At 38.2% G+C, this 23,427-nt stretch overlaps 1 protein-coding gene and 1 long non-coding RNA gene across 2 annotated transcripts; one reads left to right on the top strand and one right to left on the bottom strand.

The window, feature by feature from the left end:
* Positions 1–22: 22 nt before the first annotated feature.
* Positions 23–12,301, top strand: tacr1b (tachykinin receptor 1b). The gene is made up of 5 exons (XM_067433421.1): positions 23–897; positions 3,358–3,552; positions 7,233–7,383; positions 8,742–8,938; positions 9,007–12,301. Exons 1-5 carry the CDS (start codon positions 491–493, stop codon positions 9,290–9,292), a joined length of 1,236 nt encoding a protein of 411 aa, XP_067289522.1. The 5' UTR covers positions 23–490; the 3' UTR covers positions 9,293–12,301.
* LOC137062542 (uncharacterized) lies at positions 3,474–23,053 on the bottom strand. The gene is made up of 4 exons (XR_010901242.1): positions 22,925–23,053; positions 18,213–18,338; positions 7,297–7,391; positions 3,474–3,600 (listed from the first exon to the last, which is right to left on the bottom strand). It is a non-coding gene; the product is annotated as an uncharacterized lncRNA (long non-coding RNA).
* Between the last annotated feature and the right edge of the window lie 374 nt (positions 23,054–23,427).

The raw sequence follows: 23,427 nt of genomic DNA, 5'->3' as shown, positions 1-23,427 counted from the left end.
ACAATTCACATACAATTGATAATTTCCATAATTTCCATCTTCAAAAATGAAGTGATTTTATCCAATCCAATACATTTAGAAATCCTTTACGAAAAATAACCATGGCTTTGCTACGAAGCCAAAAAAACATGGAAATGCTCTGCGCAGTAAGAATGAATAAAGTTATTACGTTCTTACATTGCTCGAATTTAAATGGATATTAATAAGTTGGCTTTTTGATCTCAAAACCCATTTTAAACTGACAAGTGACAGTAAGGATGCGCGTGTTGACTGGCGCGTGACTGGAAAGCTGCAGGTCAGCTCTGGATCGGTTCGAGACAGCGCAGTCACTTGGTGAGGCGCGCCGGGTATGCGCTCGCGATTCAGCCTGCAGCTGCTGGGAAATGAACACTGACATTTCATTTGGATCTAATTTTCTAACCCAATCTTAAAACAACAAAACCTAAACTTTTCTTTGTTGAAATGCTTTTCCTCTGATGATTTGTGGATCATGGATCCTCTCTACATCACTTCGCAAAACTCAAGCGGCAACGGGACCAACGGCTCATTGGTGAATGACACAGACGTGTTCTCGAACCAGTTCGTTCAGCCGGTTTGGCAGATAGTTCTGTGGGCCATCGCATATTCCTGTATAGTTCTGGTGTCGGTTGTTGGAAATATCACTGTCATCTGGATCATTTTAGCGCATAAGCGCATGAGAACCGTTACCAACTATTTTCTGGTGAATCTTGCGTTCGCAGAGGCGTCTATGTCGGCTTTCAACACCGTTATTAACTTTGTGTATGCAGTGCACAACGAGTGGTATTTTGGACTTGTTTACTGCAAGTTTCACAACTTCTTTCCAATAGCAGCTGTGTTCGCAAGTATTTACTCAATGACGGCAATAGCGCTGGACAGGTGAGCTGCTTATTTACACTGACAAATGGTTACATGGGGTTTTTGTGTTGTTGGTGTTGGTACATGTACTATGGCATTCTTGAAATAACCTTGGAGGCCAATGTAAATAACATAGTAACTTCCGTAATACATCAGATAGCATTGTGTTACCATCATTGTACAAGCATGGCACTGCCACTGTACTATTTTGTAAGGATCAACTGGGTATAAGACACACACTCCTTTACCTCTGCTTCATGGGTTTGCTTTAGAGAAGGTTTTAATTTTAAAAGGTGAAATAGTTTTGTAGTTTTATTTTAATGCCAGGTGAATCTAAATCACTGTCAAATGTGCAGGCTAAACAAGTGTATGAGTAAGAGTATACAGCACATGTCAAAAGTTTCGAAACTGATATTTTTTCAGTTTTTGAAAGAAGTTTCTTATGCTCACCAAGGCTGCATTTATTTAATCAGAAATACAGTAAAACAGCAATATTGCGAAATATTATTGCAAATTAAAATAACTGTTTTTATTTGAATATGTTTTAAAATGTAATTTATTCCCTCAAAGCTGCATTTTCATTCAGCATCATCACAGTGTCACATGATCTTTCAGAAATTATTCATTGATTATCAATATTGAAAATGTGTTAAATGTTGAAAATCAATGTTTAAATAGAAAACTTTTGTAACATTACACATTTCATCAGTCAATTTTGATCAATTAAATGCATACTAGATGAATACAAATATTATTTCTCTCTTTTTTTAATCTTATCACAAATGTTAGAATGCTTGTTTCCATAAAAAAATTTTAAGCAACAAAAACAGCATTGATACTAACAATCACAAATGTTTTCCTGAGTTTCTAGAATGGTTTCTGAAGGATCACGTGAGACTGAAGACTAGTAGGATTTATAACCATGTTCACTGTACAGATGTATGCTGAACCATGAAAAAAATACACCTCTATTGTGCCATATCTGTTTTTTATTAAAGGTATCATAAACTGGCTTTTTTAAAAATGTTATACTGCTTTACGTCTGAGGTCAACCAATGACATCTGTGTGTTTTTGACATTCAAAAACATAATGAATAAGTAATAGGCAATTTTCGACAGTGGTTTTGAGGCTCTCTCCTGAACACTGGGTTTTGATGGGCGTGCCGCACTGGAGAATTGGAAGTAAACACCCACCAAGGCTAGGATTGGATAAGATTTGCATAATAATTGAGCTTCAACTCCCCTGTCAGTTCATGGGAGGCATTGTTTTGAAAGCGGCAATCGGAATAATTCTCTGATGGGGCTCGGTCTCAAAACGTATTTATCAAACAAACACCACCCTCGATTGATTTCTTTTTTTATTACTTGAACCGCCCGATCGGTGGATCGCTCTTCAGATATAAAGTCAAGAGGGTGAACATTAACAACACAGATCAAGAAATTAAAGTTATTTCACTATTTAAGATTCACCGGCCTGCCGACGTGCTAAGGTTTTGGTCTAGGAAACACATAGTCCTGGGCGAGCCCCCTGGCCCATAACATTACATGTCCAATCTGATCTGTTCTGATCTCGAATCATAATGAACCAACAAATAAGGGATTCTCCAGCCTGTGACAGCATGCTACGGTAGGCTATGTTCTGTTAGACACGTACACATAATCGATCTGTAACAATGCAATACTATCACGTTTACTAACACGCTTTACTCACATAAATGTGCTGCATCATTCCTGTCAGATCCAATATAGAAGGCACAGCACAATGGAGATTGTGTTTTAATCTCAATATGTCTGCTAATCCAGTGTCGATCTGTGTCTTGATTACAAATTATTTTCTTGCTGTCTTCGGCATGTTTATTGCTCGGTAACGTGATCAGTTTAGCTCCACGAGTCGGTGGACGGGGCTACAGAAGCAGCGTTTCCTTCTAATACGTCATTGATTTGAGAGCCTCGTTTTCTGGGCCTGGTGTCTATAATGCTTTTCTTTTACTAACAAGGAAGTTATCAGCTCCGTAATTTACAGGATATTCATATATTACCATGACCTTTTATATATCAAAGGCTCAAGGGAAAGCGGACATCTCAATTCATCACCCCTTTAATCTATACTATGGTATTTTTACTTTAAGAGTCAGTCTTACCTTAAGTACTTTGAAATACCATGTAAATTAGTATTGTCACCATTTAGTACCATTGTACTGTGATCTGTTACATCACTGTAGAACCACTACTGGGATTTTTTTGGGAGGATGGAATTGATGCAGTTAGAAACGCTGTTGAAACACAAAGCAAATATCAAAGAGCAAAGCTGCATCCTTTCTATAGTAGCTGTGAGGAAAGACCCAACACACTAAAAAGACAAAATTCACTTGTTGTCACCTCTTACTCCTCGAATCAAATCAGCAGGACCAGGCAAATATTTGTGCTCCTTTGAGTTTGCATAAATAGCAGGTCATTGCTTTTGTTAAACTTCCCCTGCAGGTACATGGCTATCATCCACCCACTCCAGCAGCGCCTGTCGTCCACTGAGACCAAGTTGGTGGTGGGGGTGATCTGGGCCCTGGCGCTGCTCCTGGCTTTCCCCCAGTACTATTTTTCCAGCACTGCTCAGCTGCCAGGACGTGTCGTGTGCTACATCAATTGGCCAGAGTACAGCGTGTGGGATTTTCAAAAGACGTAAGTGCATGCTGTTGAGTCCGACTGTCAAAGTCAATGATAATGTACCTGTAAAAAAAATAATTCATAAATAAAAACTGTCACATATGATCAGTACTCTGAAATAAACCTAAATTGCATATTTGTTGGACAGCCTACCTGAAATAACATTTAAAAATGTCCTAATCCCCACAAAGGCCTGTAAACTGGAAATGAGCTACAGTCAAACTCACACTTCAAAACACCAAAAAAGACCTGCTATTGAAATAATAATAATATGAAAAAACCCCAAAAACAATTAAAATATCTCAAGGCATTAAAGGGATAGTTCACCCAAAAATGTTAATTCTGTAATTAATTACTTGACCTCATGCAGTTTCAAACCGATAAGACCTTCATTCCTCTTCGGAAAACAAATGAAGATAATTTTGATGACCATAGACAGCAATTTAATTAACACTTTCAAAGCCCAGTAAGGAAGTAAAGACATAGCCCATGTGACTCCAGTGGTTTAACCTATATTTTATGCAACGAGAATACCTTTTGTGCACAAAAATAACGACTTCATTCAAAAATTTCGTTCTTGCCTGTGTCAGACTCCTACGCAGTTTCTGTTGTACATACATGCAGCGTGGTGCTCACGTGAACAGCATTGGCTGCCGAAACTCGAAAGCGATTCATGTAAACTGCGTAGAAGTCTAATGCCTGGTTCAGCAGACTACACGATATTACCCGAATTTGGTACGATCTGTTTGACGTAAGGTGTCGTAGGGATTCGTAAACGGTAATGGACGTCGGGATGCAAGAATCGATCGTTTCATCTCGTATAGTGTCATAGTATACGACAACCGAATCCGCGTCTGCGATAGTTCACAACGTCACGACAGAAAGACTAGCATGTTTAATTTTTTTGCGGTCCTTCACGACGGGTTCTGTCACGTGTGACGCTGACCAACCGGAGCACAGACAGTTTTTGTACACAGCTTTCAAACACGGCGAAATGCATGAGAGATGAAGGAGCGGCTAACTTTAAATGGAATTATAAAATGGAGGAAAGGTTCGTGGAGTTGTGGCAACAGTACTCCTGCCTGTACGATGTGTCATCGACGGACTACCACAACCAAATAAGAAAAATGCTGGCGAACGATACAGGAAGCACTTCAGGAACCCGGTGAGTAACGTTACTGGAATGTAAGCTTAATAGATGTTTTACAAATACGTTGTGGTGGCAAGCTTTTACTACTGGCTAATAACTAAATATTTAATATAAAAAGAACAATATTTTAACTCAAGTTCTCTTTGGAGGATTGACAGGCCATAATGTCCTCTTCCAGCAAGTCAGGAACATGTCTTTGTTGGGTTTTCTTTTTATTTTTGCACTTTTCTAAACATAAAACAGCCAAAACACGCTGCTTCAGGCATCGTTTGTTTTACGTTATTGTTTCTTAAAGTTGATGACATCACGCACGCCGTGACAACAAGCGATGATTCGTCGAGTAGCAACGTGTAGTCTGACATGTTTCTAGTCCAGGACACGACAAGATTTTAGGAGTAAAAATCGCATAATCTGACACAGTAACTATCGTAACAGACAAAAATATCTTGTAGTCTGAACCAGGCATAACACAGGCTACAAAGGAATTGTTGAATAAAGCCTTTAGGTTTGTTTGTTTTTGCGCACAAAAAGCATTTTTGTGGCTTCATAAAATTAAGGTTGAACCACTGGAGTCACATGGAGGAATTTGTTTTTTCACTACCTTTCTGGGTCTTGAAAGTGTTAAATTAAATCGTTATCGTAAAAAAACAACAACAACAACGTATGAATCAGTGTGTCGATTCATGTTTCTGATTGCCAAAGTCACGTGATTTCAGCAATTTGACCCACGATCCGAATCATGAATCGATAGACTGATTCATAACACTTCAAAGCTTTGTTTTGAAATCGGCACATCACTATATAAGTCGTTATATTTTTTCACACAAAAACTATTCAAAATTATTGTAGAGCCACTGTAGTGAGATGAGCTTTGTAACGCCGTCTTTAGTGCCTTTATGGGTCTTAAGGAAGGAAATGACATTGATGTCAATGAAGGCCTTTCTGAGCCATTGATTTCAACAAAAATATCTTCATTTGTGATCCAAAAATGAACGGAGGTCCTACGGGTGTTGAACGGCATGAGGGTAAGTAATAAATGACAGAATTGTAATTTTTTCATTTACATTTTCGGGTGAACTATCCCTTTATGCATACTTACATCCTCCTTTTTTCTGTCATTCTGGCTTCTTAAGCAAAGGCAGCAAACTTTCAAGTTGGTGTAGTTTGGTTTGCCAAACACTAACAACATAGCAATAAGAAATCTGCCAATGCAGTATGAAAACAACATTAGGGTGCACTCTCTCTGTATTCGGTCGGACCAGTATGTGATGCCAGTGTATGGCGTGGTCTGATTTACGATATGAATATTTAAACTGTGGCCAAGTAGCAATATGCCCTGTCCTGCATCTTAATCACATATTTATCAGCTACTGAATGAGTTTTGATACCTCTCCGCATACGCTCAACACTTTAATTGCTACCGACTCCAATACGATCTCTAATATCCTGCCAGTTTCCTGCTATGGCTCTGTAGGTGTCAGGTGTCAGGCTTCTCCCTGTCACGCCAAAACAGGGAACGTGTCTACCTCCTTCAAGTGACCTGTCAGACCTCAACAATCTGACTTTGCAGTAGTCAAATCTTGAGGTTGTATCTCAAGCTTTTGTCTGCCCAAACTTTTCTTAGATACCGATAGTCTCTGAGGGACCAAATCTTGGTAACACTGGTGTATGAGATAAGAAGCACTGATCAATGAACTCTCTTTAACTGGCTGGTAGATCTTTGTGTGTGTGAGAGAGAAAAATGATAGATAGAGAGGGACGAAAAGGGGATTAGATTCAAAGCCGCTAATGTTTTCTGTCGCACTCACATATTTCGCGTCTAGCCCTCGAATTCTCCCGGATTTTGGTAAGTGCACTGCATGCTTTTGTTTTTGTGCAATCACCCATCATGTAAGCATGATTGTCTCATTTTCTTCCACGTTACAAGCGTTTTTGAAATTAATCAACTGGACAATATTTAATTACCTCTCACCCAATGAGATAGTTATGGAAGCTTGAAAAGGAAAACGGTCAAGCCCCACAACTCATTTGGATCATTTTAAATAGCATGTCTGTTGGACACGTTTTAACAAAACAACAAAAGAGAAAAAGGCATTTACAATGATTTTTTTGGATGGTCTTACGGTACAGGGATTCAGAATGTTTTGGTTCATGAGTGAAAGGCCTGTGTATATTTTCCCTCTATACCTCTCCTGTGAGGCGAGTGTCTTTCTAGATAAGCCTCAAGTTAATTGGCATGTTGAATTGCACAGCGCTCCAAAAGAAGAGAGGCACTGCCACAGCGCCTGAATCCTGCGAGCATTCACAGTTCACGACTCAAAAGTTTTCCAGCGGTTATTTTTAAGTGACAGCTAATGCGAGAAAACACTTGGGACTCTGAGGTATTGGTGTGTGGCATCCTTTTGTGTAAATGTGCACTCAAAATATGTCTCAACAACTTTGGGTCTATTTTCATCTTGGGTTTCTTGTCTTGTTCTTGTTCGCTGGCTGCCTCTCCCGTACTAATTCTCCATCTGGCTGCCTTCTGTCTCTTCCTCTCTTGCAGGTATTACGTTTGTGTGGTTGGCCTTATTTACTTTCTACCTTTGCTCATCATGGGTTGTGCTTACCTTGTGGTGGGATGCACTCTCTGGGCTAGCGAGATTCCTGGAGACTCTTCAGACCGCTATCGGCAGCAGCTAACCGCCAAACGGAAGGTCATCATCTGCAGAGTGACATAAAACATGACATAAATGTCAATTGCATTGCTAAAAAGATCAGCTTGGATAGTATGAGTAACCGAGCAAATTATCTGATGAAGCTTGGTGAGGTCTTGACAGATTATCTTGCTGTTAAGTCAGGTTCACACTGTATGATTCTGGCCAGGATTTGGTAGTCTACAAATGTTGAGAATCCTAAAAGATTCCTTTGTTCCTAGGCCAAAATCTGGAGTCTTTGATCGCTAGTTTGACATGTTTGCAGACAGCCGATTTAATGATCAAAATTCTGGCATTTCTCCAACGACAACCATCAAAACAAGAACCAATAAGAGTGCCAAACCTGATGACACAATTATTAAGACAACAACAAACAACCACTTGCTCCACAAACAGGATATATTCAAAATGAATGGTAGTAATTGCTTTTGTTTGCTAGCCATTTAAAACCTGCATGCTATGCGCTTCACAGTCACTGAACGTGTCACAGATTGATGATTTGGATTAGTACTTCAATTTTTAATGCATTTTGACTGTCGTACAGTCTAACATGAATGTCAGCTGAGATCCTACAGTGTGACATGGCTTACAATTCACACAATCTGACAAGCAACAGTTTTAAAGGGTTAGTTCACCCAAAAATGAAATTGATGTCATTAATGACTCACTCTAATGTCGTTCCTCACCCGTAAGACCTCCGTTCATCTTCAGAACTCAGCTTAAGATATTTTATATTTTAGTTCGAGAGCATATTCAAGTGTATGGACACTGATTCATGATTCGGATCGCCAATGTCACGTGATTTTAGCAGTTTGGAAGTTTGACACACAATCCGAACCATGAATCAATACGGTGATTCATAACCATTTGAATCTTTATTTGAGGATTAAAAACAAACCAGGAAGAGAAGACAATGCTGAATAAAGTCTTCGTTTTTGTGATTTTTGGACCAAAATGTATTTTCGAAGCTTCAAGAGATTCTAATGAACTGATGTCACATATGGACTACTGTGATGATGTTTTTATTCCCTTTCTGGACATGGACAGTAAAGTGTGCATACACTTCCATTCGCTCTCGGACTAAATATAAAATATCTTAAACTGTGTTCTGAAGATGAACGGAGGTCTTACGAGTGTGGAACCACATTAGGGTGAGTCATTAATGACATCAATTTCATTTTTGGGTGAACTAACCCTTTAAAGGACTATTATATTTCATACAGTGTGCACTCGCCTTTAGATTCCATTCTTGGGGACCAGCATCCAAAACATAAGCTGATGGCCAACTTTGGTCTGTTCAACAGGAACATGACTAGGTTTTTAACTTACTTCGGCTCCTTCTATTTTAACTTACGTAGGTGGTGAAGATGATGATCGTCGTTGTGTGCACTTTCGCCGTCTGTTGGCTGCCCTATCATGTCTACTTCCTGGTGCACCAGTTCCTTCCCCACTTGTTTGAGGAACCCTACATCCAGCAGGTGTACTTAGGAATCATGTGGCTTGCCATGAGCTCCACCATGTACAATCCCATTATCTACTGTCTTCTCAATGACAGGTAAGAGTGAGAAACAGGCTTAGGTTTTGAAGGGAATCATGCATAGTCATGCTAATCTATCTGTGCAGGTTTCGAGCTGGATTCCAACAGGCGTTCTTTTGGTGTCCATGTGTCCCTCAAGGCTCTTATGAAGGTTTGGAGCTCAAGTCAACTCGCTATCTTCAGACACAAGCCAGCATTTACCGTGCCAGCCAAATGGAGACCACAGTATCAACAGTCATGCCAATTGGCGAGGGGGACCTTCAGGAGAACAATAATCGAAGTTCCATAGATCTCACGTCCAATGGTTCTTCACGAAGCGCCTCAAAGACTGTATCGGAGTCCAGCTTCTATTCTAGTAACAACCTAGCTTAGAATGGAATGCAAGAAGTACTTTCAGTGTTATAGTACCAATCCTGTGAAGAGAAGTGCAAACATTTGTGTTCCAGGGAATGTTGTGATGTGAGGTAAAACAAACCAAACAGGTTTCAAGATTTTCTTAAGGAAGGGAGGCTAATGTATTGATCATTATACTTTATCATTTGAGCACATTATCATGTACTGTGAATCATTAATACTGTCTTTGTCTTCAGCTAAGTTTTACTTCTCGAGGCAGCTGGCCAGAAATCAACCCAGTAAGAGTTCACCCAACAACTTACCCAACCGCTATTTGCTTCAGGAGTGCAGGACCCAGCAGGTTTAGGAAAGCTTGACCAGCTGATGCCCTTGCCAATGATCTGTCTGCCATTACTGCTAGTTGTTGATGATATGATAGCCAGCATGACTACATGGAAGGGCTTGCACCTGTTGCTGCCTATTATTGGACTACGGAGACGACAATGTAAAGGATTTGTCTGGAAGGCAGAGGGTCATGATAAATATAGCACAGAGAGAGCGAGAGAACTCTGTACGAACATAGTTACTTCCATTTATATCACTATAATCATCTGTTAAATCCAGAGTTTATTCTTAGCAAGTTACATTTAGCAGATGCTTTTATTTAAAGTGACTTACAATTGATGAATACAACAAGCAATGCATCTTAAACAGGCAATAAACACAAAAATGTGCTAGTGAGAATTGTACAAGCAAAAGTAAGGAGGGATGAAAGAATAGTGAAATAGAATAAATTTTTTCATAAGTGTTAACTTTCCGTAGCAGCTACACTACCTTTACAAAAAAGACAAAATACATTTAAATTAATTAACTTTAAAATGTTAAATACATTTTATTAGGGGTGTATTTCTCTCTTTTGTATTATTTTAAAGGTCCCGTTCTTCGCGTGTTTTCGAAGCTCTGATTATGTTTACAGTGTGCAATATAACATGAGTTCATGTTCCGCGTGTAAAAAAAAACAGTATTTTTCACACTATTGACTTATCTGTACAGCGCTGTTTCCTCTGTCCTAAAAACAGCCTGATGATTTCCTTGTTCTATGAAGTCCCTCCTTCAGAAACACGTAACGAGTTCTGATTGGGCCAGCGCTTCCCGTGTTGTGATTGGACAGCAGCTTAGCGCACTTTGCCCGGAAAGGTCCCGCCTCTTACCATAACGTTCTCTCCACGTGAGAGAGCAACGAGACCACGCCCCCTATTTTGCGTGTACTTGTGGGCGGAGGGATAGTCAACAAATGGTTCTAGTGATGTCATTCATGCCAGGAAATGCAGAGGTGTAGTCCAAACCGGCCGTTCGCTGTAGGCTTTGAAAGGGAACTTCTGTTAAATAATATATCTCGCTTGGCATTGAACTTTGAGCTTTATAATTTTACAGGTATTATTTATGCTCCAACAGCAAAATTTCACACTAACTAAAGTTTGAAAGATGGAATCGCGAAGAACGGGACCTTTAAGACTCTCATTTTTGATTGTATAATTTAAAAACAGCCTTTTGTAAAAACTAGCTTTTGTTTTGTGGCGACTGATTTGCAAAAAAGAAAAGAAAGGCATAGATATATTCGTAAAGATTGTGCATTAAACTTATAATGGCATTTTGATATACTGTATTTGCCAAGCTATACAGCTTGTGCAGAATTTTGTGCAGCAAATACAGACCTTTTTCAGCATTATCAAAATCTATATTCCAATAAGTGCTAGTTTTACACGTTGCTTTTAATCTGAGGTCCATTTTCTCACACAGTGGTTGTTGTACATCTGTGTGTAATATCATGATGCTGTTTGGCGTGGCTTGTGCTCGCTTTACATGCTTTTTTTAGCATAAAATTGTAGAGGCTTTTGCTTTGTTGGGCAGGTGTTAGAGCTGCTTTGATGCCTGCAGAAGAACAAAAGAGCAGTGATGTTGCACCTTTTGAACTGCTCTGCAGCTGCATGCGCTTGCATCTAGCGTAATATCTCAGCCCTCTTAATGGACACATGTTTAGAGTCACTGTATTTTTTTAGACTGTTATAAAAAGACAGAAACACAGTACTGGTTAGAATTGCTTTTACATAATGTGACGCAGCACCATCTGCCTGTTCTGTGTGTTGTATTGATTTTATCAACAGATCTTTTACCAGGGAAATAAAAAATTTCTAGGGACCATAATATCAAGAAGAGGGCATATATGAGATCGAATTGGTCCATGTCTGTAAGCTTTGAGGTCTAGATTGTATGGAATATGCAGTAAGTTTAATTTTAGTTTAAATTTCAGCAGGAACACATTTTAAATGACAGTGTGTATCTAGGTAATTTGACTTATGTGGTCCATATTCAGTTTTTTTGTTTGATCAATTGCTCTCTAGAATGACAATGTCCCCTCAATTTAATATAACTAGCCACTACAACTTAAAAATAAAAAATCAAGGTTTTACCAGACGTAGCCTATAGGCTGTCCTTAGATACTTTGTCTTGTTCCAACGGGATATACGTAATACGTTGTATGTAAAGCTAGTTTAGAAAAGCTGCTGACACCAGAAACATCAGTGATCACAAAAAAAACACAATCTTTTAATGTGATTGTCTGTTTAAAGGTTAATAATCTCTGCTCTACTACAGGAAGCATAAAAATAATAACCTGCAAAAATAAATCAGGTTGACCAATCTCTCCTAGCACACCTCCGGATAGCTAGGTCCTCAACTCACACCCCCAGAAGTTGGTGTTAAAGCACTCCGACAGAGTATAATGTTATAAAGCATCAAAGAACCACATAGATTACACGCAAAAACATTCTGATTTTTGTATGTACAAATAATGTATTTAATTTATTTATCTGTTATAAGACTTGTGCATAAAAAAAGCTACTGCTTGTCTGTAAGAGTGTAAGAACTTTAAATCTATATAGCCATACACTGCTAATATTAGACTGCAATTAAATAAACATTACTGTGTACTGTGAGGCTTGTTATTGCTTTTTGATGTTCTGAGGGAAATAAAAAATCTCAAATGACTCTTGTTTGCATCTCTGCTTTGCTCAATAAAGTCAAATACCATTACTATATTATGATATATACAAGTGCTTGCTGTTATTTTTATTTATTTAAATTCTGAAAAAAGATAGCCTGCTTTTCACACTCCAGTCAAATTCTGTTGTTATTTAGCTGAATCCTTTTCCAACCATTTAGTCTCTAAATTTGGTAAATCTCTGTGGAAAATACTACTATTCTAAAGTTAGAAAGGGAGATCAATAAGATTTCTTTGAAAGAAATTCATTATTTTATTCCTGCATTACACTGATCAGAAGTGACACTATAAAGACATTGATTTATTTTGTCCCTCAAGGCTGTTATGAAGGTCTGAAGCTTAAGTCAACTCACTATCTTCAGACACAAGCCAGTATTTACAGTCATTGAGGCGCTTCGTGAAGAACCATTGGACGTGAGCTATATGAGACTTTGATTAGTGTTCTCCTGAAGGTCCCCCTCGTCAATCGGCATGACTGTGGATACTGTTGTCTCCATTCGGCTGGCACGGTAAATGCTGGCTTGCGTCTGAAGATAAATGAGTTGACTTGAGCTCCAAACCTTCAAGAGCCTTGAGGGACAAACGATTTCTAATTAAAATAAATGGCCATCTTCCTATTCTTTAAAAAAACATCAGATGTTTTGAGCAGCAAATCAGCATATTAGAATGATTTCTGAAGGATTATGTGACAGTATTAATGATGTTGAAAACTCAGCTTTACTTCACAGGAATAAACTAAATTTTATCATATCTATAATATAAACTAGTATTATTATTATGGAGCCAGAATGGTGACTTTTTCCTTTTTCAGTTCTGCTTTTGTTTTCAATGACAATTTTAATTTGTGATGCCAAATATTAAAGTCACCATTCTGGCTCCATATATTATTAGAATAGTATTTTAAAATGTAATAATATTTCACAATATTGCTGTTTTAACTGTATTTTAGATCAAATAAATGTAGCCTTAGAGACTTCTTTCAAAAATTTCAAATTCTTACTGACCCCAAAATGTTTAACAGTAGTGTACATATTTAAGCCAATTTCAAATAAAATCTTTAATATTTAACAGTTAAAGGGTTACTTCAGCGATTAGCATATGGCTTTGTATCAGTAGAAATCCGGGAGTATATTCGAATGACCTTGAAAGTTTAGCTTCCAAAGGCATGAACTGAAAGCGCGGCAGACTGAACACGTGCTGTGAATGTATGCCATGCCCGCGCTTGATGAATGTAATCTGACTCGTGCGTTTGTGGCATGACACTCGCTCTATAACACATTATATTGAACAGACACGTTCGGTTTTTAATTGTAGAGTCTGTTCTCTAACTGAACTAAATAATTTTATGAGAATGAACACAATGGTAGGGGTGTTGCCGCGGTGGGCAAGTGATCCAGTAGCGGTGGCTTTGGGAGTGGCCTCATTATAGGGCAGCGAAGCCAGTGCATTCTGGGAGTTGTTGTCTTTCATCCACATGAGATTTCTGTCTTTTCTCAGTCTAAAAGAGACCAAATTTAAAAATTATTTCACATTCCTACTACATTAATGACCCAGTTTAAATACAAAGCTTAATGCTAAATCACTCAAGTAACCCTTTAAGCTTCCCATTTAAACAAAAGCAATCATTGCATCGTTCTTATTAGAGAATTCAATTTATAGCACAAAACAAAGAGTCAGATATCAGGATCATTGAACCCTGAATGAACCAACGCAAATGGAAATGTAGAGAAGACAAATTAAATGTTCAAGGCTGTGTGGAAATAACTAAGGCGGTAACGGTAGCAGCAGATCTGTAATCTCTATGTCCAGACACTCTTCCGAGCGTGTGCATGTTTTCGGCAGCCTAAAGCACTAATATCAATTTGTTACCTTCCATATCTTGAAAGCTAAACCCCCTCCTGCATTAATGAATGAGCAAAATTGACAAGCCGAAGCACTGCAATGAGATTTTTCCTTCTTAAATACCCCCATCCAGACAGGGAAAAACTGGAACTATGCTGTACTTCTGATGAGCGCTATTTCTAAAAACTATTACAAATACTACAGCAAGCTGTTCAGAGAACAATAAGAACACCCTGCCAAGTTTGAGCATCGCTCTCTGAATTTGATAAGACAGAAACAGTCTGTTCACTGAGGAGAAAATGAAATCTGTTAGGTTTAATATCATCAGCGTATCCTGTGTGCTCTGCCAAGATGTCTGGCATTGCCCTCGCCCTTCTCTGTACAGCAATGTTCAGGAAGTGGCTTGTGTCAAGCTTTCATTTGATTTAATGAACTTTTTCATTAGCTCTAAAAGACTGGGCTCATACTTTTATAGAGAAGCCCTCGGAGACACTAACGTTTTAGCAAAAGACAGACTATTACAGACTACAGCACAGGGGGCAATAGAGTTTAGGCAAGTACTGCACTATCATTACATCTCATGCATTGAACACTTAAGAAATTGAAAGACCGGTTTATAGTCTGGGAAGTTTTATGATTTTAAAATAGCCCCATTATGCTATTTTAAAGTTCTCTAATTTAGTTTTTGGAGGTCTCCAACAGCAGGTCTACATGCATCAAATAAAAAAAATAAAAAATTCTCGTTTTCTCACAATATACATTGCACATCACCACAGTGTACAATGATTCTCAAAAAACTCAATGGATTAATCAGTCTCTCTAAATCACCACTTCCAAGGGCCTACTCTGCTCTGATTGGTCAGATGGCCCAGTCTGTTGTGATTGGTCTACCACAAACAGCATGTATTTCCGAAACAAACCCCCATCAAGAAGAAAACTCCACGAGGAGGCTTTTTAAAGCTCAGCATTAGGCCCTACTCGCTGTAAAGACGGTAATACAGACGTTGATTTTACATAAATCCCAGTGTGAGTCTGAATCGATGATGAAACACTGGAAAAACCCGAACCTTGAGCAGGATGTTTCTCAGTGATGCTACTCAGTTTGAGGTACATGAGATGTTTCAACTGTAATTCCTCACCTTTAGCATTAGCAAGTGTGCTTTCATCAACAAATACAAATCCGTGTGCGTGTTTCTAATTTATTGCGGTGCACATGTTGGAACTGTATCAATAACAGTGCATACGTTAGCCGAGCACTAACGCGAATGACTGATGTATCATTAAAGTTTGCCAAGCAGATCTTGCTCCATCCTTCATCTTTTCTCAAAGTAGTAAGAATTGCAGACAATATGCATTAATAAATACAATTTTAGGTTATACTGCAGCCCACAGCTGATTTACAGCAGTATTTCAGTTAGACAGTAAGTTAGCCGGTTAGCCAGATACTTAAAGGGTTACTTCAGCGATTAGACTGATCTATTAGTAGAAATCCTGGAGTATATTCGAATGATCATGCTCCCCCCTCTCATATCCCCCTGAGACGAGAGATTTATGCATTTTATTTCTGGAAAAATGACTACGGTGAAGCAAATATCGTCAATTTGCATCATCGGTAAAATGCTTGGCCAGATGCTAAAGACTACAGCCAGCAGAGGGAGCCATTTCTGCATGTTTTCAACTCGCACATGGGGGATGGGGGTCGCACTCACAGCTCAGCTCGGCTCATGCATTCATGGAAACGGCGGAATCTTCCAAAGCCATGAACTGAAAACGCGCCAGACTGAACACACGCTGAGAACGACTGCCGCGAGCGTGGTCGCATTTCCCTTAGCTCTCATCACGAGAGCTCATTCAGCTCACTCATCACGATGCGTGTAATCTGACTCCTGCTGCGTTTGTTCTGACACTTCCTCAGCGGCTAAATCACAATACATTGAACAGACACGTTCAGTTTTTAATTGTAGTGTCTGTTCTCTAACTGAACTGATTTTATGAAGATGAACGCGGTGGTGGGAAAGTAAAAGTGATTCAGTAGCAGTGGCTTTGAAAGTTGCTTCGTAGAGCAGCGAAGCATTCTGGGAATTGTTTCATCCCCATGAGACAAAAAACACATTTTCTGTCTTTTCTCAGTCTAGAAAGCACCAAATTCAAAAATAATTTCACATTTCTACTACATTAATGACCCAGTTTAAATACAGATTCATCTTCCCATCGCTGAAGTACCCCTTTAAACAATATGAAATAATGCGTGCAAAATAAGCGGATGGGCGGATATGCTAATGTTTTGTCTTGACTTCACAACCAAATGGCTTGCAATTCATTTCAAAGATGATTAATTTAATTGACTCTACCTTTTAAGAGGCAATAACTTTATACACGGTGCACTTTCAGATTTAAAACTGCAGGATGTTTTCATTCACTTAGAACTGTTACACACTACAACAACCCTTAGGAAAAAACCTGTAAATGTAAATGATTAAATGAAAAGAATACATATATTTTTTGTATTATTATTTGTTACCTAAAAATGTATATGATCAATAAATAATTACATGTTTTTTATATGCAACATTTTTTTTATATGCAACTTTTTTTTTTTTTATTAAAAATGTTAATACACATTTTTTGCATTAAAATACACATATTGTTTCTATTCTTTATTTATTATTTTACTATTTATTACTTTAATATTAATACAGATAACTAATTTGCTTGTGTTTCATTTGCAATACTGCAGATATTGTCAAATGTGTACATTATACAAAAATAGCAAAAGAATGACCCTTCACTTTTTCAGTGGCCTTGATTTTGAAAGTATTTGTTCTGTTCATTTTCTCCATAGAAAGAGTTTAAAGCCATAAACTGAGACAAAACGCTCTGTGATTTCAAACTTTGCTGATTTGAAGCAAAAAAAGAATGAGCATATGCTTAATGTCTTTTATGAGAGAATAAACTTGCAATTTTTAAAGTTAAATTCACAACTTTGGTTGGAAAAAAGTTTTTTAGAAAAAAGTTACCTGGTTGCCTTAAAATTTAGAGTTCATTGAAATTAAAATTTTGAGTTAATACAATGAACATTTTTTTGAGATTCGATAGCTTTATTAAAATATTATTAAACGATTTTGTAAGCATATTGGGTAATTGTGTGTGTTTTATTTCTGATGATGCAGTGAAACATGGCAAATTATGCTATTTTCATGATTTATCACATTTTTTATGTGGTTCAGATACAATAATATTTTGAGTTTCTATTTATTAAACACATCTCCTTCATTGTATCAACTCAAATTTTTAATTTCAATAAACTCAAAATTTTAAGGCAACCAGGTTACTTACTTTTTTAAGTTAAACCAACAAAAACCAACAACAATTTTTTACAGTGTAGGTAGCTTTTACAGAAGCATATTTTATTTTTTAACAACAAAGTTCAGGGTATGTCTGTTCTGAAAAGTTAATAGTTTATTGCTAAAAATCGAGTCCTCTATAGAAAAAATGAATGTGCTTTTTACTTTTGGAACTGCTCTGTAACGCAAGGCAATTTAGATTCTCAAGGCCATAGATGTAATTCACAAAGAGCTCACTGAAATTCAGCATAACACGTCGATGAAATGATTTAGTGCACCAAGCAGAACTGCTCTTTTGTCCATTACAGGGTTTAGGCCATTTGTTTTGCTAGAGGCGTGGATAGAGGATGATGAAGAGGAAGACGATGCACTTCTCCTGCATGTTTTGCCTCTATCTGTCTTTTACCATGACTGAGCTTTATGATTCACTATTAATTATTGAGGATTGTAAATGCAGACAGCTAGGCCTCATCAATCAAGGAATATCTAGGCTATGTATAATTATTCTATGCAGATGGCTTGGGGTGCTGTGATTAATCATTTATTAAAGAGGCATTCTTTGATATGTCTGCTTGGACTCCATAAAGCATATCATTAAAACCCATTTAGCTATTCGAAAGATAGAATGACAGGTTATCAAAGACAAGCTGATCCCCGCCTCGCCACTTCAGCTGAAGATGTCACTGTAGCATCTGATTATTTCAAGACTTACCGGTATGAACAGAACTCTCTGTGTGCAACCGGTCTCTGGGAGCCGCTCTCGGCGAGTGAGTGATGCTCAAAGATCCTTTCAAGGTAAATCATATTCTGTCCTTTGATAAGGGGTTGGAGAGCAGGTCTGAAAATGAAAACATGTGGACACACAACTTTAGTGTTCTGTGTTTAAGTGTTCTCCATCATATGTTTGGAATTCATTCTTGGTGAACAATGGGCCAAATGTGTACAACACTGGTTAAACTGCAGGGTTTTCATAATTTCCAACTGCTTGTTTAATGACTACTTGGAACGCTGCTGTGAAATAATCAATATGTGGTGAATGAAAAGCTAATCCGGATAAAAATATCAGAATCAATATTTTCCTCATGTTTTTCCACAGCACTGCCAAAAGACTTGTTAATCAAGATTATATATGCTTCATGACTGTAATATTAGCCAAAGTATGGGTGTGGCATCACAAAAAACAAACAAAATGAAACCAAAAGCAAGTTCAAATTCATGCATCCTTGCACGTCTTAATATTAGGCCAAAAATGTGATTTAATGTCACTATTAGTAGTATGACCCCTGTGTAATATCAGTTTTTAAAGCAAGACTATATACACTATATTGCCAAAGATTTTGGGAGGTCTGCCTTTACATGCACATGAACTTTAATGACCATCCCATTCTTAATCCGTATGGTTTAATATGGAGTTGGCCCACCCTTTGCAACTATCAAAGCTTTAACTCTTCTGGGGAAGCTTTCCACAAGGTTAAGGAGTTTGTTTATGGGAATTTATGACCATTCTTAGAAGCGTATTTGTGAGGTAAGGCACTGATGTTGGACGAGAAGGCCTGGCTCACAGTCTTCGCTCTAATTCATCCCAAAGGTGTTCTGTCAGGTTGAGGTCAGGACTCTTCCAGTAAAATTCCAAACCAAACTCACTCATCCATGTATTTATGGACCTTGCTTTGTGCACTGGTGCGCAGTCATGGTGGACCAGGAAGGGGCCATCCCCAAACTGTTCCCACAAAGTTGGGAGCATGAAATTGTCCAAAATGTCTTGGTATGCTGAAGCATTAAGAGTTCCTTTCACTGGAACTAAGGGCCCAAGCCCCGACCCTAAAAAACAACCCCACACCATAATCCTCTCTCCACCAAACTCTACATTTGCCACAATGCAGTCCCCTTCTCCTGGCAACCGCCAAACCAGACTCGTCCTTCACATTGCCAGACAGAGAAGTGTGATTGGTCACTCCACTGCTCTAGAGAGTCCAGTAGCGGCGTGCTTTACACCACTGCATCCAACGCTTTGCATTGCACTTGGTGATGTAAGGCTTGGATGCAGCTCCATGGAAACCGATTCCATGAAGCTCGCTATGCACTGTTCTTGAGCTAAACTGAAGCCAATTAGTTAGGAGGTCTGTAGCTATTGACTCTGCAGAAAGTTGGCGTTTTCTGCACACTGTGCACTTCAGCATGCGCTGACCCCGTTCTGTTATTTTGCATTGCTGTTGCTCCCAATTGCTTCCATTTTGTTATAATACCACTAACAGTTGGCCATGGAATATTTAGTAGTGAGGAAAGTTCACAAATGGACTTATTGCACAGGTGGCAATCTATCACGGTACCACGCTTGAGTTCGCTGAGAGCGTTCTACAAATGTTTGTAGAAGCGTCTGCATGACTAGTGGCCATGGAAGTGATTGAACACCTGAATTCACTGATTTGTTGGGGTGTCTCAATACTTTTGGCAATATAGTGTAAAGATGTAGTGTATAAATGTTAGCGGCATCTAGTGGTAAGTTTGTGAATTGCAATAACCCACCACTCACCCCTCCCTTTCGAGGCACATAGAGAAACGACGGGAGTCCATTTTGGAGTTTGTCCATTTAGAGCTACTGTGGAAATATGACAGTGCAAAATAGCGATTTCACTGTAAAGGCTTTAACATACTCCACAAGAACAGAGAAAAAAGTTTTTGCTCCCAGGGCTGTGAGAAAATGACGTAATTTTGTTCTCACAGCCCTGGTTAGGGAGTTCTCGCAGTTTGTTCTCGACACATCGCCTGAGCAGAACTTTTTTCTTGCGGGTGTCCGAGAACTATTGTGTGATTGGTCAGACATTTAAAGTGGCCGTGGTTAAAGCGGAGAAACGCAGATGATCGCCACCTGCTTTTCTTGTGAAGTATGGAATGTACTGGAAAGAACGAACTTTGTTCTTGTTCTTTTCACCTCGAGAAAACGAACAAATTTCTTTGTTCTTGCAGAGTACGTTCCAAGCTTTAGGGGACCAGTGGTGTATGTAGATCGAAATGGCTCACTCATTATGTAAGGTCTTTATACACCACTGAAAACATAGTTATGTATATTATATTGCATTTCTGTCAATAGATCCTCGTAAATACTACACACTGCACCTTTAAAGTGTACATAAAGTATACTTGCTATGGTTCCATTTTAGCACAATCAAATGTACTAAAGTATATCTTTATTTGGACTTCAGTACTATTTCTGGATAAACAATTATGTACAAAAATACTTTAAATATATCCAATTAGTTTACCAAAAGTAAAATTGCAAGGTATGTATATTAAGTATAAATATGTAAATGTATTTACAAATACATTTTGGTACATTTATTTTTCGCAAGGAGTGTATTTTTTCCTTAATTTTGGAATTTCTTTTTTCCATATGGGATGGAATACGACCTGGACATGTTTTCATTAACTTCACCATCATCTTATTCTGCATCAGCATTAATATTCTGTGTCTACTCCATCAAAATTTCACACCAGACTTTGGTCACACTTGGGTTCCAGACATCAAAGATGTTGGAAGGATGGTCACAATTGCATCTCGGTTTGATGTTTCTCGAAGGGATGACCTGCACCCTCCCTTTGGATGTCAAACCCACTCCAGCTCCAGTGGGGCGGTAAACAGGAGCCAAATTATCATCAGACACAACAGGAATACAAACACTGAATAGCTCAGGTAAACGGCTGGCCATGTTGACTCCAGGAGACATGAAAGAAATGGAAAACAAAATGAACAACGACAAACCAACAGGTACTGAATGCATGTTAAAGAGATAATCCTGTCATTATTTATTCACCCTCAAGTTGTCCCAAACCTGCATAAATTTATTTCTTCTGCTGAAGACAAAGGTTTTTTTTTTTTGTGTGAAGAATATCTTGTCAGTCACCATTGGATGTAGTACGTATATCTTCCTTTGTGTTCAGCAGAAGAAAGAAACGCATACATGTTTTGAACAACTTGAGGGTGAATAAAATCATTAATTTTTGGGTGAACTCTCCCTTTAACTTTTCATCATGTTTGATGGATAAAACAACTTTTACTGGAGTCCTCAAATAGAACAATATATTGACTGGCCAGAACCCAATGGAGGCCATTATATATTTGAAGCATCTTTTCTCCTTGCATTAGGCTCTTGAAGCACTGCTGCTTGGGTTGCCAAATCTGGTATGGCGTTGTTCTGCCTGTTTCCTAATTACTTTGTCAAACCGAGACTACTGAAACAGTTAAATCAAAGAAAAATAAATCTCTACAACACCTACAAAGTGGCAGACTACTCCTATATTTCACATGCAAGACAGCTTTGTGGCCACGACACCACGGTACCGTAATCAGCAGTGAGGGTCAAGGAAACACAGAGACAAGCGTCCCCTAAGGACATGTGATTGAAATGCGGGAGCTCTGCGGAAAAGGTCACAGCTACACGTTTGCCAACTTTATCGATTGAACAGTCAACAAACAGACAGCCGAAGCACATTTTCTCCTCCTGTACGCTTCGTTTCAAATGTTGAAGTTCTGATGACCTGCACTGATAAAGTGGTAACCCTTCCGTTAGGGACCTTCAGGGCCTTCACATACATCAAAGCACACTTTTCATTGACACATCAGGTTGACACTTATTAACTTTTGCTAATTTTATGAGAACATTTTTTAAACTAAAATATTAACTTGCTTTAAACAACACCCATGAAAATAATACATAATTTGTTTGTGTGGTAGGCTACTAGAACAAAAAGGATAGTTTACATTTGCTACCTATTATTGCAGGTGGAATTAGGGCAAGGGACAATCAAAGGCAGACATTTTATTGGACAAAAAAAAGAAAAAAAAAGAAAGAACACCCACTAAATAGATTTAAAATATATAGGGTCTAACTGCACAAATCTAATTGTGATTTCATAAAGCTTTACCCCTGTAAAGACTGGCATTAAATAATGGCCAGAATGGGACCTATAAAACATATGTTTCGTATGTTGTTACATCAGGGCTTTATGGCCCATTTAGTATGAATATAGAGCTTAAACTGGAGGGGGTGAATAGTCAGTTAAACTGGAGCAAAAATATGCAATTCAGAGGATGGATTATATATATTTGCCCAAAGTGTCAGAATAAATTCTGGTAGTTTAACGTAAATTAATGAAATTTACATTAGTATAAAATGCTAATTAAAACGTTTGCTTTATCCACAAAAATCCATGTATCCGGATGCTCAAGGTTACATGTTCAATAATAACACAACGTTACCCATGTTGTTAGTTTCACAGCATGATCAATTTTGAAGGTAAAATAATATAGCTCTGAAATGACTAAGCATGGCATTGAGTTCTCTTGGACCTTAAACAAACAGTTAATCTGAACCTAAAACCTTCCGTTCATGTTTTGGAATATCATTTTACTCTGTAAAAACTCACATCAGCAGCTCTTCGTTTCTGTCAACATAACAGCGACACTTTGCCAGGTTGTGCATTTCTTCGACAGCGCTCTGCTACGCAGTAATATTAATAAATTAAACCCATTTGATTAATAATCAACAATTAAATAAATGACATTCCAAAGAATGACTATTCAACACAAACCCGGCGTGGCCTCTGTACTGTTGCTCGCTTCTGCCATCTTGCGATGGTAAAGAGAACTGCGATTTTAGAAAATGGCGGAACTGCCATGGAGTAGACGCAGTCTCGTTACTGAAATGCTATTGAATAATGACAGTCATTTTGAAGTACAATTTATAAATCCTAGTTTTATTTATCACAAGATATCTTAAAAAAAAGTTATTCCATTTAAATACTGAACAACAATTGAGATGGCAAACAATGAACACGATTATTTTTTTACACATCCATCAAATACAAGTGGCTTTACAAATACAAGCAACAGGCATTAAGCATACCGAGAAAATGTGTTAGTTCAGCAC

The sequence above is a fragment of the Pseudorasbora parva genome, chromosome 23 (assembly GCF_024679245.1).
Source record: "Pseudorasbora parva isolate DD20220531a chromosome 23, ASM2467924v1, whole genome shotgun sequence".
NCBI lineage: Eukaryota > Metazoa > Chordata > Actinopteri > Cypriniformes > Gobionidae > Pseudorasbora > Pseudorasbora parva.
The sequence above is the reverse complement of the archived record's forward strand: the minus strand, read 5'-3'. Positions and strand labels throughout refer to the sequence as shown.